At 45.1% G+C, this 16839-nt stretch overlaps 1 protein-coding gene across 1 annotated transcript; it reads left to right on the forward strand.

Moving 5' to 3' along the window:
• Positions 1–699: 699 nt before the first annotated feature.
• Positions 700–7183, forward strand: ODF1 (outer dense fiber of sperm tails 1). Its single transcript, XM_081205233.1, has 2 exons — positions 700–1130; positions 6692–7183. The coding sequence occupies exons 1-2, from the start codon at positions 835–837 to the stop codon at positions 7005–7007; spliced, it is 612 nt and encodes a 203-aa protein (XP_081061359.1). The 5' UTR covers positions 700–834; the 3' UTR covers positions 7008–7183.
• The last annotated feature ends 9656 nt before the right edge of the window (positions 7184–16839 follow it).

Consider the following 16839-nt stretch of genomic DNA (forward strand, 5'->3'; position numbering starts at 1 on the left):
AGTAAATACAAGCAGTAGGAGACAGTGGGCACAGAAAACTGAATCCCAGTGTATTTTAACTAAAACCATCTGAGGGAACTTGGTGTTATTTCTGAAGGAGGTGGAGTCTTGTTCAGTCTTGTTACCCAAGAATTAGATCTTCAGAAAGTTTGAGGGCTATCTCTTAGGAGGCCACATTCTGAACATAAAATGGTTCCTGAACTAAATTTTGAGTTTAAATTTAATAGTTGGCCCCCAATAGTAATGTTGTGAAACATTATTCATCATTGGATTTGGCTTTTCAGGATATGGGCCTGATTTGCTTTCTGCCTATATGTTTTATGTTTCTGTGTTTATAAGGACAATTGGACAACGTCCAAGTATTTCATCCAAACCAATCTTTAGTTCCTATCACAACACCATTAAGACACCCACATCACACTCATTTCCTACCAAGAGGCCAAAGTACAAGATACCCCCCTGAGAAATGAGAAAGTCTGTAATGTGGGCTTTTAACAGAAGTCTGTAATGGCTTTTAACAAATACCACAAACTCGGAGCTTTCTGACTTCATTGTACATGAAAGAATGACCTTGATGCTTCATCGGGCTGGCATTTTACATTCAGCAGCTGAGACACAACTACAGTTTACCGTTCCCGTGGCGATGGCTAGACTGTGACATATTTGCAGAGCAATGATGTCATAAACGCCATGCTGGAATACAGCCAGAACACCAGTTGCTTGCTCCTTAATGCAAACTTCTGGCCGGGGCTTGCAAGACCAATTTTTTTTCCCCTGACGAGTGCCCTTTATTGAAGGCTGTACTCGTCGGTTAATATGGTTTAATGCCTACTCATGGCAACCCTCTGCAACGCCCTCGAAGCTGTAAGGCGAGATTTAAGGCGAACCGACAGAGAAATAAAGAAGCGCTTAAGGCTTATGGACATGAGTTGCTGCCCTAAATCCTGCGAAGTCCAGGCAACCTGCCTTTGTGATATAAGTCTCCACCCACATTGCTGCTGTCTTCTCCACCCCTACCCACACTGCCTGTGTGACATACTATGCTGTCGTCCCTGTAGACCGCCTTGCCTCACACCTTTGGAGCGTAAAGCTATCAGGGCTAAGATAGAAGCTGAGCAAGAACTGGCCAGGTAAACGGGTCTCTCCAGTTTGTCGCTTGCGTAATTATTTAAGGTGTTAATTGTTAAGGTGTTAAAAGGAGCAGGGTGGAAGCAATGGGGAGTGCATTTGTTCCTGTGTATCTAGTTCTCTAAAGGGACGCGGGTGGCACTGTGGTCTAAACCACTGAGCCTAGGGTTTGCTGATGAGAAGGTCGGCGGTTCGAATCCCCACAACAGGGTGAGCTCCTGTTGCTCGGTCCCTGCTCCTGCCAACCTAGCAGTTCAAAAGCATGTCAAAGTGCAAGTAGATAAATAGGTATCGCTCCAGCGGGAAGGTAAACGGTGTTTCCGTGCGCTGCTCTGGTTCGCCAGAAGCAGCTTAGTCATGGTGGCCACATGACCCGAAAGCTGTCTCCGGACAAACGCCAGCTCCCTTGGCCAGTAAAGTGAGATGAGCGCCACAACCCCAGAGTCATCCACAACTGGACCTAACAGTCAGGGGTCCCTTTACCTTTATCTAGTTATGTAATTCAACTGCTGCAGCAATAGATGTCCTACAAAAGAGGGGAAGGAAGCACATTTGCAGTTTCCAGGTCTGTTTTAAACTGGGTCCTTCTGCATGTTGCTATTTTATTGCTTATTTGTTAAATCTGTATACTACCCTATACCCCTAGATCTCAGGGCGATTCAGAACATAGAAATTATTTAGGAGGTCACCAACTTGGATGGAGCCAAGCCCTGCCACCCTCCCCCCCACCGCCTTTTTTTTTAAGATTCAGAATAAAAAAAGAAGAGATGAACTGCTTCTTCACAGAGTGGCTTAGTTAAGCTGTGGCATTTGATCCCACAAAATGCAGCGATTGCCACCAATTTGGGCGGCTTTAAAAGAGGACTGGACAAATTCATGGGGGATAAGGATATCTGTGGCTACCGGTCATGATGGCTATGCTTTGACTCTGCCCTTGAAGGCCATAGTGCTCCTGAATATCAGTTGCTGGAAAACGCAGGAGGGGAGTGGTCTCCTGCACTTGGATTCTGCTTGTGGGTTTCCCATCGGCAGCTGGTTGGCCATTGTGAGACGAGATGGGTCACTGGCCTGATCAAGCAAGCTCCTCTTGCGCTCTTAGAAGTGGTGCAGTGGCACCTCGGGTTACAGACGCTTCAGGTTACAGACTCCGCTAACCCAGAAATTGTACCTCGGGTTAAGAACTTTGCTTCAGGATGAGAACAGAAATTGCACAGTGGCGGAAGCGGGAGGGGCCCCATTAGCTAAAGTGGCACCTCAGGTTAAGAACGGACCTCCAGAACAAATTAAGTTCTTAACCCGAGGTACCATTGTATGTACTTTTAAAGCCTGTGGAGGCACCAAAGCTTTGGAATGCCCTCTCAAGAGAAGTACACCAACAAAGACACTATTTCAGGCATGTCGGTTTAATCTGGCCCCCGTGGCAGTTTGTCTCCTGGGGTAACAGCTCAACAACTTTGGTTTCATCAAATCTGGTCCTGTTTGAAAAATTTTTGGGCCCCCCTGTTGTATTTTCTCCCAGGCGTGAGGTTGCAGTCGTTTGTACTCCATCAACATTTATCAAGAGGAGACCCATTGAAATTAGTAGCCATTGCTAATGGGCCCATTCATGGGGTTCTGCTCTGAGTGAACGTTGGCTGAATACAACCCAATCTTTTTATTCACCTCAGGCACTCTCCTTCTCCAGCAGAGTGTCTGAACTCTACCCTGCGACTGGCTTATCCGCACCAGGGGTGAGCTATGGCTACATGAGGTTGCAGAGTGCTTCTAGGTGGGCATTCATTTTAGGATCTGGGGATCTCACGCATGCACTTCCTTTGCAGTGTCTGCACAACGTAGTTGGCATCAAAATGCCAGTGGGGTATTCCCCCTCCCCCATTTAACCTGGATTTACCCATTTATCAGAAAATCCCTTAAGTTTCTCGTTTGTTTGTTTTTAAAATGTTGGCAATGACCAATTGCAGTACAAAGCCCCTGGGATAATTCTTCCCAAAGCATGGGATAATCTCCCCTTCAATGCAACTTTTAGGACTCAGCTACATTAGTCAAAAAACAGTGCTTTGAATGCGTTATAAACATGCAACACCAGGTGGCGCTAGAGAGCAAAAATATTTTATTTGCCATTTTCCATAGGGCCTCCCCCCTTTTTGTTATAACAATTTAATTTCTGACTTTTTTGTGGCATTTTTTCTTGTGTGTAGCTGGTTGGCCCCTGTGGGAACAGAATGCTAGACTAGTTGGCCTTTGGTCTGATCCAGCAGGCCTTGTTACTATCACAACAGTCAAACAATAAATAAAACATATCAAGAAGCACACAACAAGGTTTATCAATTTCCACATAAATCTTAACAAGGTCTAAAAATAACAATTGCAGAAAATTAATATCAATAACAGCAACAAGAAACCCCAACAAAAAAACAACGAAATAATCCCCCAGCCCAATAATTTGTTCAGCAGCCTCCACTTTTGTAGTTGGAGTCAGTCAAGGCCCCACCCTCCCAAGCCAGGTGGGAAAAACCAGCAAGGCGGGGGCAGGTCTTCCAGGACTCACAGCCAAGATGGTCTCTGGCTGCATATAATTTGAGACTCATATAAGCACCACACAGGAAACTAAAGTTTTTCAGCCAGTAGTTAGTCAGATAACAGAACTGAGCGTGGCCAAAATACATACTCCTCAAATAAATTCAAGGAATGACCCTACCTCACAGGGTAGGGTAAGGAATTCCATGTATGTTGTCATGAGATTCTTGGCAGAAGGGTGCACTACAAATATATAATGACCTGGCCTGCCACTGCGTCATTTATCATTGAGCATGTTCACGTTTCAGCAAATCTGAAAGTGGCGTTTGGATTTCTGTTGTAAGTGGAATAAAAGAGCCACGTTCATGGTTCCTTTTGTGTGCTTGTATACCACTTTTCTCCTGCCAACCTAGCAGTTCGAAAGCACGTCAAAGTGCAAGTAGATAAATAGGTACCACTCCGGTGGGAAGATAAACGGCGTTTCCGTGCGCTGCTCTGGTTCGCCAGAAGCGGCTTAGTCATGCTGGCCACATGACCTGGAAGCTGTACACCGGCTCCCTCGGCCAATAAAGCGAGATGAGCACCGCAACCCCAGAGTCGGCCACAACTGAACCTAATGGTCAGAGGTCCTGTTACCTTTATACCACTTTTAGTCACCAGGTAACTTCAGAACAGTTTCCATAATAAATAAATCCATGGGCAATATCCAGCAAAATATTTCCATTAGCACAAAGACTTCTGACTGTGCAATAAAATATAGCTCATTTGGTCGAGCAGGAGACTCTTAAATCAAGGTCGCAGTTTCAAGCCCCACATTAAGCAAAATATTCCTGCATTGCAGAGAGTTGGACTAGATGACACTCATAGTCCCTTCTATAATAAAAGATAACCCCCAAGCTCAAAAACAGTCTAACCATAGCCTGTAACACCTAGAGAAAGAAAGTGTTTCCACAGGTGATGGAAAACCCCATCTGTGTTGTGTTTGCTCTTGACTCCACGAAGAGGGAGCTCTGCAGAGAAGGCTCTACTCCAGGTCTCTTCGCAATAAGAGATGTCCATTGGTGGATCCACAAGCAGGGCTTTCCCTGCTGATCTGAGGGGTGAGGGAGGGGACGTTGAGAAGTGCTGCTCCATCAAATCAAATACCCAGGATCCTATGTCATTCAAGAGCAGGGATGGGCAAACCTGCAAGTTTCTATTTTTCCCCCAATCTTACATTCGAATCACTTTGTGATTTTTTTTTAAAAAAAGGTTCTCGTGAAAATTTATCATCATTTTAGTGTGAATTTCTGCTAATGAACACATTTTTATGCATTTTTGTGTGTTATTTTCACATATACGTGCATTTCAATGCACACTTTACCCTAGTATATTAATTTTTTGTACACATGACTGGAGAGTGGCATTGCAAAATTTGGAGAAGTGTGAATTTTGAAGGATGGCTTTCCTTCAGCACTTGTTTCCAACTGTGTATTCCTTTTCTACATAGCCACATTTCTTTATGTGTCTTCCTTTTAACTATCCCTAGATTGCAAGCTTTTTGGTATGCTTATAAAATGTCCTGCATTAGATAGTGTTTCTATATTTATCTCCTATATATAAGCTAATTGCCAAATGGCACCTTCAGCCTTAGTTACAGTCACTACAATGGAATGTCTAGGCTCCTCTTTTTTGTAACTATTTTTCATTTTATTTCCATACCACTTTATTTTTTAAAAAAATAAAAAGGTCTCAAAGCAGTTTTCATTAAAACATTCAATAAAACAATCTAGAATAAAACAAATGCAAGCTTCAAGGAAAATATTTCCGATCCCTCTCTAAGGGACTTTTTGCTTTCCCCAAATTTATTTACCTCCTTCATTTATATAGCTGTCCCATAGCAGAAGTACTCTAGGAAGCCAGTGTGGTGTAGTGGTTAGAGTGTCGGACTAGGACCTGGGAGATCAGGGTTCAAATCCCCACTCAGTCATGAAGCTCACTGGGTGACCTTGGGCCTGTCACGGCATCTTCACCTACCTCACAGGGTTGTTGTTGTACGGAATTAACTATGCACTCCTTGGAGAAAAAGCTGGGATCTAAATGCAAAAAATAAGCTCTTCAGCTTATTTGCTTAAGAAAGCTGGAGGGGCCAGCCAGATGGAGATGTCAGCCGCCAACCTGGCATCCAGAGATCTCCACATAGTCGCAATTGGATCCATGCCAGTTGCAAAACGCACCTGGCGCCTGGCTAGTTTCTAAAACTGCACACACCCCTACACACACACACACACACACAGAGAGAGAGAGAGAGAGAGAGAGAGAGAAGGCCACTGGCAAATGATTAGAGTCTAATGTTGCAGCAAACATCACAGATTTGTCACTGTCCAGTTCTACCAACACAAGGATATAGATGAGTTCAACCCTGTGGCATTTCCTGTGAACTGGTACAAGCTGATGTACTGTATTGCAACCATTTGGTTTCCACTGTCACATAATGTCAATCCACCGACACAATGTACCGTCAAATCATGCCTATTTATCAACAGATTTAGCCTCATCCTGTATTTTAATACTTTGTTGTCTTTTAATACCACTTGTATTTTAATACTTTGTTGGAAGCTGCCCAGAATGGCTGGGGAAACCGACTCTGGGGTTGCGGCGCTCATCTCGCTTTATTGGCTGAGGGAGCCGGCGTACAGCTTCCGGATCATGTGGCCAGCATGTGGCGAACCAGAGCAGCGTACTGCTGAAGCGGTACCTATTTATCTACTTGCACTTTGACGTGCTTTCAAACTGCTAGGTTGGCAGGAGCAGGGACCGAGCAACGGGAACTCACCCCGTCACGGGGATTCGAACCGCTGACCTTCTGATCGGCAAATCCTAGGCTCTGTGGTTTATTATTATTATTATTATTATTATTATTATTATTATTATTATTATTATTATTATTATCAGTATCATCCTCCTGTGTGCGGGATTCTGGCCGCTTGAAGCAGCTTGGCTCGTTCTTCTTTCCTATGTTATTATTGTAACCATTATTACTACTGCTGTTGCTATTATTTTGCAGAATTCGAAGAAGGATCACTAAGATAATGGCAGCATGTAGCCGCCCAAAGCTGCTGGCTTTAATGGACGTTAAGGGTTTCGACCCGGAAGACATTACAGTGAGGGTACAAGATGGGAAAATCAAAGTGTCGGCTGAGCACGAGGAAGAATTTAAGACTTGCAGAGGGAAGGAGTACAACTACTCCACCGTCACCAAGGAGATCTGTTTGCCACCAGGGGTGTGTGAGAATGAAGTCACTTATACCATCGGACCCTGCAGTCTCGTGAGGATAGAGTCCCCAGGCTGTGTCCCTTCCTGCCTGCTTAGCCTGCTTTGAAGAAGACACTGGATGATCAGCTCTGGCAGCTGTTCAGCATCTGGATGCGACCTCAGTGGATCCTAAGGGGAATGGTTGTGTTTGGGTTCTTTTCTCTCTCTCTTTTTTAATATCGCCCTTTAAACGTGTTGCTGTCCATGCGAAACCTTCTTCCAACAACGACAATGCTGAGCATCCTCTGGTTTTTCTGCGTTTGTTTTTATTTCCAAGTTGTGTTTTAAAGGGCGTCTTCATAGCTGGTCGCTGCCACAGGAGGGGGAATGCAGTGCTGGATTATCAAATAGGCAGAATAGGCACAGGCGTAGAGGCTCCACGCTTTTTAGGGAGCCTGCGGCAATGGATCAAAATAATATTGGTCTTGAAAGAAAATTGCAATATCAAGCTTTCTTAGTTCAGTGTGAGGCCCCTCAAGATTTTGACTGCCTAGTGGCTTCTACAGGGTTTAATCCAGCACTGGGGAATGCCATTCCTGTTTATTTTTAGCCGCAGAGCTGGAAATTATGGGGAGGGACCCTCGCTCGGTAGTACAGCACATGCTTTGGGGATCAGGTAGCAAGGGACGGGGGAAGATGCTGTGCTTGAGATCCCTGGAAAGCAGCAGCGAGTCAACGTACAGTTCAGAGCTTGATGGACTAAATAGGCTGACCTGGCAGGAGACAGGTTACTCTGCCCCTGAGCACTTAAACTTGTAGTTTCTACCACAGTAAAAACAGGAAAAGCCCCATTCCACTTGGAGGGCTTTTTAACAATCCAGCACTATACAAATTAAATAAATACATCTTTACGTCTTTCTTTATTAGATTTATATACCGCACTTCAGCATAAGATCTCAGAGCAGTTCACAGAATAAAACAAACCAGCAAAACAAGAACACCCCTTTCCCACAGAATATTAATCGGCCCAAGGCCTGGTTGAAGAGGATCATTTTCGGCAGGTTCCTAAAAATATATAATGAAGGCACCAGGCGAACGTCCCTGGGGAGAGCATTCCACAAATGGGGAGCCACTACAGAGAAGGCCCAATCTTCTGTTGCCACCCTCCGGAGAAGGCATTCAAAGAAGGGCATCAGATGCTGAACGCAGGGTCTGGGACGGCTTATAATAATAAATTGGAACTGGTAGGACAGAAGTCAGGGAGACCAACAGTAACATACCCTCCAACATTACTCTGACCAAAATTGGGATGCGCATCTTTTGGTGCCTTGGTCTTGTGCGAGAGAGCAGCACCACTGCAAACGCCAGCGTATGCTCGTCCCTGGGACATTCTGGGTTCATATCAGGGACGCGGACTTATAAAAAAAATTGGGGGGGCCCGGGAAAGCTCATGAATAATAAATAAGCTCATGAATATGCAAATAAAGTGGCGCCGCCTCCTCGTGAGCAAATAGGGGAGAGCGTGCTGCGCCTATTAATCAGCTCCGAAGGAAATTGGGTGGAGCTTTTGCTCGGGAGGGAGGGCAGGAGGCATGCAGCCCGACCCTGTGCATTTTGGGCTGGGGGAGGGGCGGCGATGGCGCTCTGCTGGAGGGGTGCCGGAGATTATTGGGGGGGCGGAGCCCCCCCAAACGAATTTTTGAGGGGGCTCGGGCCCCCTCAAGCCCCATGGAGTCGGCGCCTATGGTTCATATCAGAGGCTGGGATGGCTTCTGTAATTCTGGGAATGTCCCTGGCAAATAGGAACAATTGGAAGGTATGCAGTATAGGGGAACCAGAGCCTATCCTCCCTGCTGAGTTCTATAAGGGGTATCCCTGAGGAGGAAGCTGACAGGCCATGCCTTGCCCTGGGCTGGTTATAAGAAGCAAGCAAATGGGGCCTGGTTGAGGTTGACGGGTCACTGTCCCATTTGTCCTGAAGGATCAGCCGCCACTCAACGTAGAAGGCTCTTTCCTAGTTGATGGGAAGGACTTGGCCCAATTGAATTGTAGGGTTGCCGGTGATAGTATGTAAAGGCTTAACAGAACGACAGGGTCACTTTGTTTAGAAATTAGAAACGTGGCTAAAATATCTGTTCAAGATCTGCACACCGCAGTTGCCTAGCCTACTCAAAACAAAATATGCAAATATTAAAGACTCCATGTTACAATCGAGAGTTGCCATAAGAGCCTTAAGCACACAGAATAGGAAGCTCTCGCCTGAAGTCCTTGTTGATCCTGCCTGACAAGTGGCGTTGCTTGGCCAAAGCAGCAGACTACATTGCTGAGTCTTAAATAAGAGCACACTTCTAAAGGAAATCGTATGGTTCATTCATGTTTTGGAAAGTGTTTATCATTGTTCTCAACATCTAAAGTGTACTTTGTCCAATTAGTGTGAACATGGGTTCAGAGCTAAAAAGAAAAGTACAAGCTATAAAATCCATGTCATTGCTTATTCCCTGGTTTTTGTTCAGCTTCCGAAGGCTGCTTCCTACATAATGAGTTCTGGAAATAATATATGTGCTGGAGATTGTACATTAAGCCACTTGTATTTGCGTTGCTACATGAATACACAATCTTAGGCCGTTAGGAGCAATCCTGATGGAGAAAAAGATTCCCTTGCATGGCAGGCAGCACAGATGTGGAACCTTTTTAGAAATAAGCTGTACATAGATGTCTAAATTGGTTTCCTGTTATTGCAAGGACTAGTGTAAAGATCTTAATTAGCTGAAGTTTATCTTTGGGGAATGGTAAACACGCCGTAATCCTTGACAATTCTTCACAGTTTTCAGTTTTAACTTGAAAGAATAAACCTCATCCTTGGGGCAGGGGGAAGCTTGGTGCAAATAAGCCACTCAATACAAAAAGGGGGTGGGTGGGAAAGAGAATGTCATAATAACATCAAGCAATTCATCCTATGCGATTCGGATCCACTGCAGGTATTTCGCCCATGCCACCCAAAAAAAGTGGACAGGTGTGTTCTTATCAGCACCTGCCTCTGCTGAGAAACTTGCTTGTTCTATGTAAAGTGGTTGCAGATACTCTAGGTCAAAGATGGGGACACTGTGCACCCCCAAACGCTTTTCGCACTCCAGCTCCAGCCAGCATGGCCAGTGGTCAGAGATGGTGGGAGTTGAAGCCAAAAACATCTGGTTCCCCATTCCCTGCTCTCCAGGCTTAAAAGAGGCACTGGAAGATACTTTTACCACTAGGTGGCATATATTTGTCTAAAGTAAGACCTCATTGTGTCTATTTATATCTTACTGGCAGGTGAAATTTCACAGGCTGAAATAAGCACAGCCTGAAATGACCCCTGCTCCCTTCCCATATCAGGCTAATGTTGGCACTGGATATTGATTTTCCCTAAGTGGGCCACGGATACTTCTGAAACATTAAACCACTCCAAACTACTGTGCAACTCCCTGCTTATCCCATGTGCTGCTAGATGAACAGTGAGAACAAAATCATCCCTAGCCTTCAATCGCACGCATATACGGACATCATATTTTCAGATAGCACAATGATTTTACCTTCTGCCATCCTATATCCTAAGAGTGAACCCATTCTGCAAGTGTGGATCTTTGTATAGCCAAACCACCACCATCCATACGCACGTTATTCGCAGATTTGGGGGAATCCCAAGGTTTACAACAAACTTATTATTATTTTTTATGAAGGAGGGGACCCCCACAGAGGATCCTAAGGAGGACTCAGCCTGCTCAGTAGTCACCAAACACTAACTCACTTTATTCAGGGAGGAGGGTTAACAGGAAACCAGGGGGTGGAGATTTAATGGTGTATCCTAAAGAGCATGTCTGGATGGTTGGAATCCTGAACAGAAGCCCTCCACGCTGCAACATTTTGCTGCAGGTTCGGCTTGTACTATTCCCAGTGCTTTTTTCTGGGGGGACGCAGGGGGATGCATACCCCTAAATATTTTGTGGATTTTTGTACTTTTGGCCATTTACTGTATTTATTTCCCCCCAATTTGAACTATAAAATGGTGGTTTTCTTGAGTCAAAATGAGAGTATCCCTAAACATTTTTTTTTAGAAAAAAAGCACTGACTGTTCCTAATTATAAATGCAGAACAATCTCTATACCAGTGGCCTGTCCCCCCAGGTTTCTTCTGAGGAAGAACGCCACATGCTCTTCTCAGTCAGCTGTTTTTAATATATTAAGTGATATAGAAATTTAATAATTGGATAATCATGCTCACATCAGCCCTCATGGCTCCCCACTGGCCAGTCCTCAACATCACTGCATACTGTCAGCTAAAACCTCGGAACCAATTGCTCTTTTTCCTTGGCCAGTGAATTTGCATGCTTGGTTCCTATTGGTGATGAAGATTCCTCAACAAGCTGGATGCACAAAGTTGCACACTATAAAATAATGTGTAACCCATCCAACTGGTGTTAACATTAAAAAGTTCCAAACAAATGTAAACATCTAAAATGGCAACTTACGGTATATAATTATGGCAGCAGGTAAAAACAAATATAGTGCTTGCTTACGTCAGTCAACCTCATTAGTGGAAGTGGTTTGTTTTTGGTTTTTTTTAAGTGAGGCCAGGGTCATTGGGGTAAGTTTAAACTACAATGCTGAACCAAAATTCCCTTAAAAAAATATTTCCCAAAGCCTGAGCAGTTTTGAATCAGGGTCGCCACATTGGCAAATGGTTTTCTGGCTCAAACGCTGTTTAATTCTGCAAGAATAGTTATTAATCTGTTTTAACAAACTAAGTCTTGATGACCTCAACCTTCTGATAAACTCCTCAGCAAAGCTGATAAAACCTCTCTCTGTTATCAGTAAGCAACACCAACAATAGCACAACCGATAAAAGTATGACTTTGCTCCACTAGTGAGGTTAAAGATTACGAAATGACAACATATCCAACAGGAGAGCGCTTGAAGCATTATCAGGGGTGCTTAGAAATACATTTCAAAGTACCGTATTGGCCTGGATATAAGACGCACTTTTATTCCAAATTCCAACAGTGAAAAGTTAAAGTGCGACTAAATTCGCGACCTTACAAAAATGGGCTTTTACCATATCGCCGCTGAAACAGACATATGGTAAAACGGAATGGGTGTGAGTGCCTGCGGAATTTTAAGAGAGCGGCTTATATTCAGGTATTGTGGGAATCCCCCCCCCCTCCCGAATTTTAAAGGAGCAGCTTATTTTCGGGTGCGGCTTATATTCTGGCCAATATGGTACTTGTGGTTAAGGTCATTTAAAGAGACACTATCAGCTAGTAGTCTCCAGTTTCATGCATGAGTCTGTCTGTTTAGGAATTTTCATCTACTGCTATGTCATTACTGGGATGCAGGCAATGTGGACAATTTGATGTGTGGATGTTTCTCTGAGGCTATGTCCACATTAATATTTGCTATGGCTCTTGTGAGCTCCCACCACTGGTATTTGAAGCTAGTTACACATTAGCCACAATCCATATCTCTTCTGTACTTCCTTAAGAGACAGTGCTGTTTGATGCACTCCCCCCCCCCAAAAAAAAACCAGCTTCCCTCAGATTTCAAAATGTAAGCTACCTTCACTTCACAGTAAGTTGAGGTATGTACACTTGAGACGGCATTTGCCTCTGCACAGAGTACAGGAGGGTTGCTGGGGTGGGGAATCCAAATAAGGAATGTGCAACAGTGAGGACATCCCGGTCCCTTGTCTGGTGCGTACAGCAATGTGCAAATCCAACTTGAAATGCAGATCTTATTGTATTCTAAGGCACTAATGTCTACATAACATTAGAAACTGTTTGCAATTAAATATATATAGCATTTCAATATCTGAACTGTAGTCTGAAAGTGAGTGTGGGTGCCATACAAAGTTCATGCAAAATATTTGTCAGACATTTTCTCTTTTCTTTACAAATGCAGTAAGCCTTGCAACTTCCAACTTGTGTGCATTCAGCTTTATGTGCTTGGCAAAAAATCATATTTTTTTTAATTAAAAGGTAGTGGAAAGCCGGTAGGGATCCAGGGAAAAAAGACGTTGGCAATCCCATCTGACATTGAATCCAATCTGTTTTGACTATACACAATTTTGGCAGCAGCAGCAACAACAACAACAACAATTTATTATTTTTATCCTGCCCATCCGGCTGGGTTTCCCCAGCCACTCTGGGTGGCTCCCAACAGATTAAAATCAGAATAAAATATCAAACATTATAAACTTCCCTAAACAGGGCTGCCTTCAGATGTCTTCTAAAAGTTAGATAGTTGTTTATTTCCTTGACATCTGATGGGAGGGCGTTCCACAGGACGGGCGCCACTACCGAGAAGACCCTCTGTCTGGTTCCCTGTAGCCTCACTTCTCGCAATGAGGGAACTGCCAGAAGGCCCTTGGAGCTGGACCTCAGTGTTCAGGCTGAACGATGGGGGTGGAGCCCTCCTTCAGGTATACTGGACCGAGGCCGTTTAGGGCTTTAAAAGTCAGCACCAACACTTTGAATTGTGCTCGGAAACGTACTGGGAGCCAATGTAGGTCTTTCAGGACTGGTACTATATGGTCTTGGCAGCCACTCCCATTCACCAGTCTAGCTGTCACATTCTGGATTAGTTGTAGTTTCCGGGTCACCTTCAAAGGTAGCCCCACATGGAGAACACTGCAGTAGTCCAAGCAGGAGATAACTAGAGCAAGCACCACTCTGGCGAGACAGTCTGTGGGCAGGTAGGGTCTCAGCCTGCGTACCAGATGGAGCCAGTAGACAGCTGCCCTGGACACAGAATTGACCTGCATCTCCATGGACAGCTGCGAGTCCAAAATGACTCCCAGGCTGCGCACCTGGTCCTTCAGGGGCACAGTTACCCCATTCAGGACCAGGGAGTCCCTCACACCTGCCCGCCCCCTGTCCCCCCAAAACAGTACTTCTATCTTGTCAGGATTCAACCTCAATTTGTTAGCCACCGTCCATTCTCTAACTGCCTCCAGGCACTCACACAGGACCTTCACCACCTTCACTGGTTCTGATTTAAAAGAGATGTAGAGCTGGGTATCATCCGCATACTGATGAACACCTAGCCCAAACCCCCTGATGATCTCTCCCAGCGACTTCATATAGATGTTAAAAAGCATGGGGGAGAGGACGGAACCCTGAGGCACCCCACAAGTGAGAGCCCAGGGGTCCGAACACTCATCTCCCCATCAACACTTTCTGAACACGGCCCAGGAGGAAGGAGCAGAACCACTGTATGACAGTGCCCCCAGCTCCCAGCCCCTCCAGAAGGATGTCGTGGTATCAAAGGCCACTGAGAGATCCAGCAGAACTAGGAAACAGCTTTCACCTCTGTTCCTAGCCCGCCAGAGATCAACCAGTGCGATCAAGGCAGTTTCAGTCCCATGGTGAGGCCTGAATCCCAACTGGAAGGGATCCAAATGGTCTGCATCCTCCAGGTGTGCCTGGAGTTGTTCCGCAACCACCTGCTCAATCACTTTGCCCAAAAATGGAAGATTTGAGACTGGGCGATAGTTGACCATATCAGCTGGGTCCAAAGCTGTTTTTTTAAGAAGCGGTTTAATAACCGCCTCTTTCAGCAGGTCTGAGAAGGCTCCCTCACAGAGGGAAGCATTCACCACCCTGCGAAGCCCATCGCCCAGCCCTTCCCAGCTCGCTTTTATGAGCCAGGGTGGGCAATGATCAAGGAGACAGGTGGTTGGTTCCACTTGTCCAAGCAGCCTGTCCACATCCTCGGAGGAAACAGATTGGAATTGATCCCACGCAACTTGACTAGACAGGACTCTAGTACTCTCCCGTCCCAGCCCTGCTTCCATGGTGGAGTCTACCTCTTTCCGAATCTGAGCAACTTTATATGAAAAAAACTTTGCAAAATCATTGCAGGAGATCTTGGGGTCTTTACTAGGCCCTGATGACACAGGTGGTTCCACTAAATTGTGAACCACCTGAGAGTCTCCTGCTGCTGTTTTCTGCAGATGCAATAGAGGTGGTGAGGAAGGCCCTCTTCGCCGTCGCCAATGCCACTTGGTAGGCTCGACGCTGAGCTCTAACCTGTGTCCGGTCAGATTCAGAATGCGTTTTTCGTCACTGGCGCTCTAGCCATCTCAGCGATTGTTTCATCACCCTCAGCTCCAGGGAAAACCATGGGGCTGCCCAGGCTCCATGCAATCAGAGAGGGCGCCAGACAGTCAATAGCCCTGGTTAACTCCACATTCCAGCGGGCCACCAAGGAATCAGCTGAAAGGCCATCAACATGGGATAAAACATCCCCTACCACTCTTTGGAAACTATTTGGATCCATTAAGTGGCAGGGGCAGACCACCCTAATTGGCCCCACCTCCCTGCAGAGGGGAAGGGTTGCAGAGAAGTCCAGGCTATGGGTGTAATCCATGGAACATAACCCCTACATAAATTGCAAACTTACTGTATACAAGCAGCAGGGAGTATCAGGGACTGATTGTAGAGCATCACAAAAACATACAGCAAAATCATACAGGAAGACCCCAGTAGACTGGTGTTTTATTGCAGGTGTAGTCTGCAACATGTTTTTAACGCAGTAACAGTGCATTATTGATTGATTTATTCTGTTTTACTAGTTGTTCTGTGATGCTTGCCCAATGCTGCAACATTATTGCTGTCCAGAACAGCTATAGCACAACAACTCTACAATATAATTGTACAGTTGGAAGGGACTATGAGGGTCATTTAGTCCAACCCCCTGCAATGCAGGAATATTTTGCTCAGTGTGGAGCTCAAAACCATGACCTTGAGATGAAGAGTCTCATGCTCCACCAGCTGAGCTATATTTTATTGCTGGATATTTTAATTGTGTTGTGTGCTTTTTAATGATATGGGGCAAAATCCAATGAAGTAGTTCCACTAATGCAAGGACTTCCAGCTGCACAAGAGAACTTCCCCTCCCCCTCCTCTCCCTTGCACCCCTAGCCCTTTCTGAAATCTGCTCTGCAGGATTAGAGAAACTCCCAGAAGGGGTTTAGTGGGTACATACACAGAGAGGAAGTTCCATTGCACAGTCAAAAGTCCTTGGGCTAATAGAAATATTTTACCCATGGTTTTATTTGTTATTCTGGAAATATTCTTCCGAGATTACCTGGTGATGAAAAGACCAATGGCCTAACTTTGTAAAAGACAGCCTCCTGTGTAAAAAAAAAATGTTTAAAAAAATGAATCAGGAGATCAAACCATGAATATCTTGCAGGTGTAGTTAGGCCCTAAAATATAGAAGTTGACCTAGCCCTTGCCAGGGTATCCCTACAGACAGGAATGCCAACTTGGCCCTGCAACCATGGGTTCCCGGGGCCATGGGTGCCATGCAGCGCGCATGGCCCTGGCGCCAAAATTTGTGGGTGCCCAGCCCCTTCATGGGGAATTTTGTGGGTGCTCAGGCACGCAGGATCCCAGGGAGCTGACACTTATGCCTACAGATTTGGGAGGAACACAGAACATTTAAAACATAACAGGACTAGAGAAAAATACTTTAGAGTTAGAGGGAAAGGAAAGGCATCTTCTACCAGTCGAGAATGTATGCTATGAATACTAAAGGTCAGTTCTAAGAAGTGCAATGTTATAGCAGAATCGCATAACCGGCTTGGTCACTTGCCTATTCCTGTGACCTATGAACCTCCTAGTCACTTTAAATGCAGGACTACCAATGAAAGATATTTACACTTCTTAGTGTTGTATGTCAACATGTCTGTACTGTTTAAAAATAGCCCTAAGGGCTGGCTGACCCATTTGATCGCGGAGCCTTTCAGTTTGGCAATGTGCTTATGTTTTGGATGTTTCGAACTTTTACCTGATTTAGAAGCAGGACAGCAGCCTTGTTCCAGAAGGACCTCATGGTGATGTCTGAGAATGTGATCACTGCCTCGATCCAAGCGATTTGAGTGAGATACAACATCTTATGTTTATGAAATTAATTTGGGAGGTG

This window comes from Podarcis bocagei (genome assembly GCF_964188305.1).
Source record: "Podarcis bocagei genome assembly, chromosome: 8".
Lineage (NCBI taxonomy): Eukaryota > Metazoa > Chordata > Lepidosauria > Squamata > Lacertidae > Podarcis > Podarcis bocagei.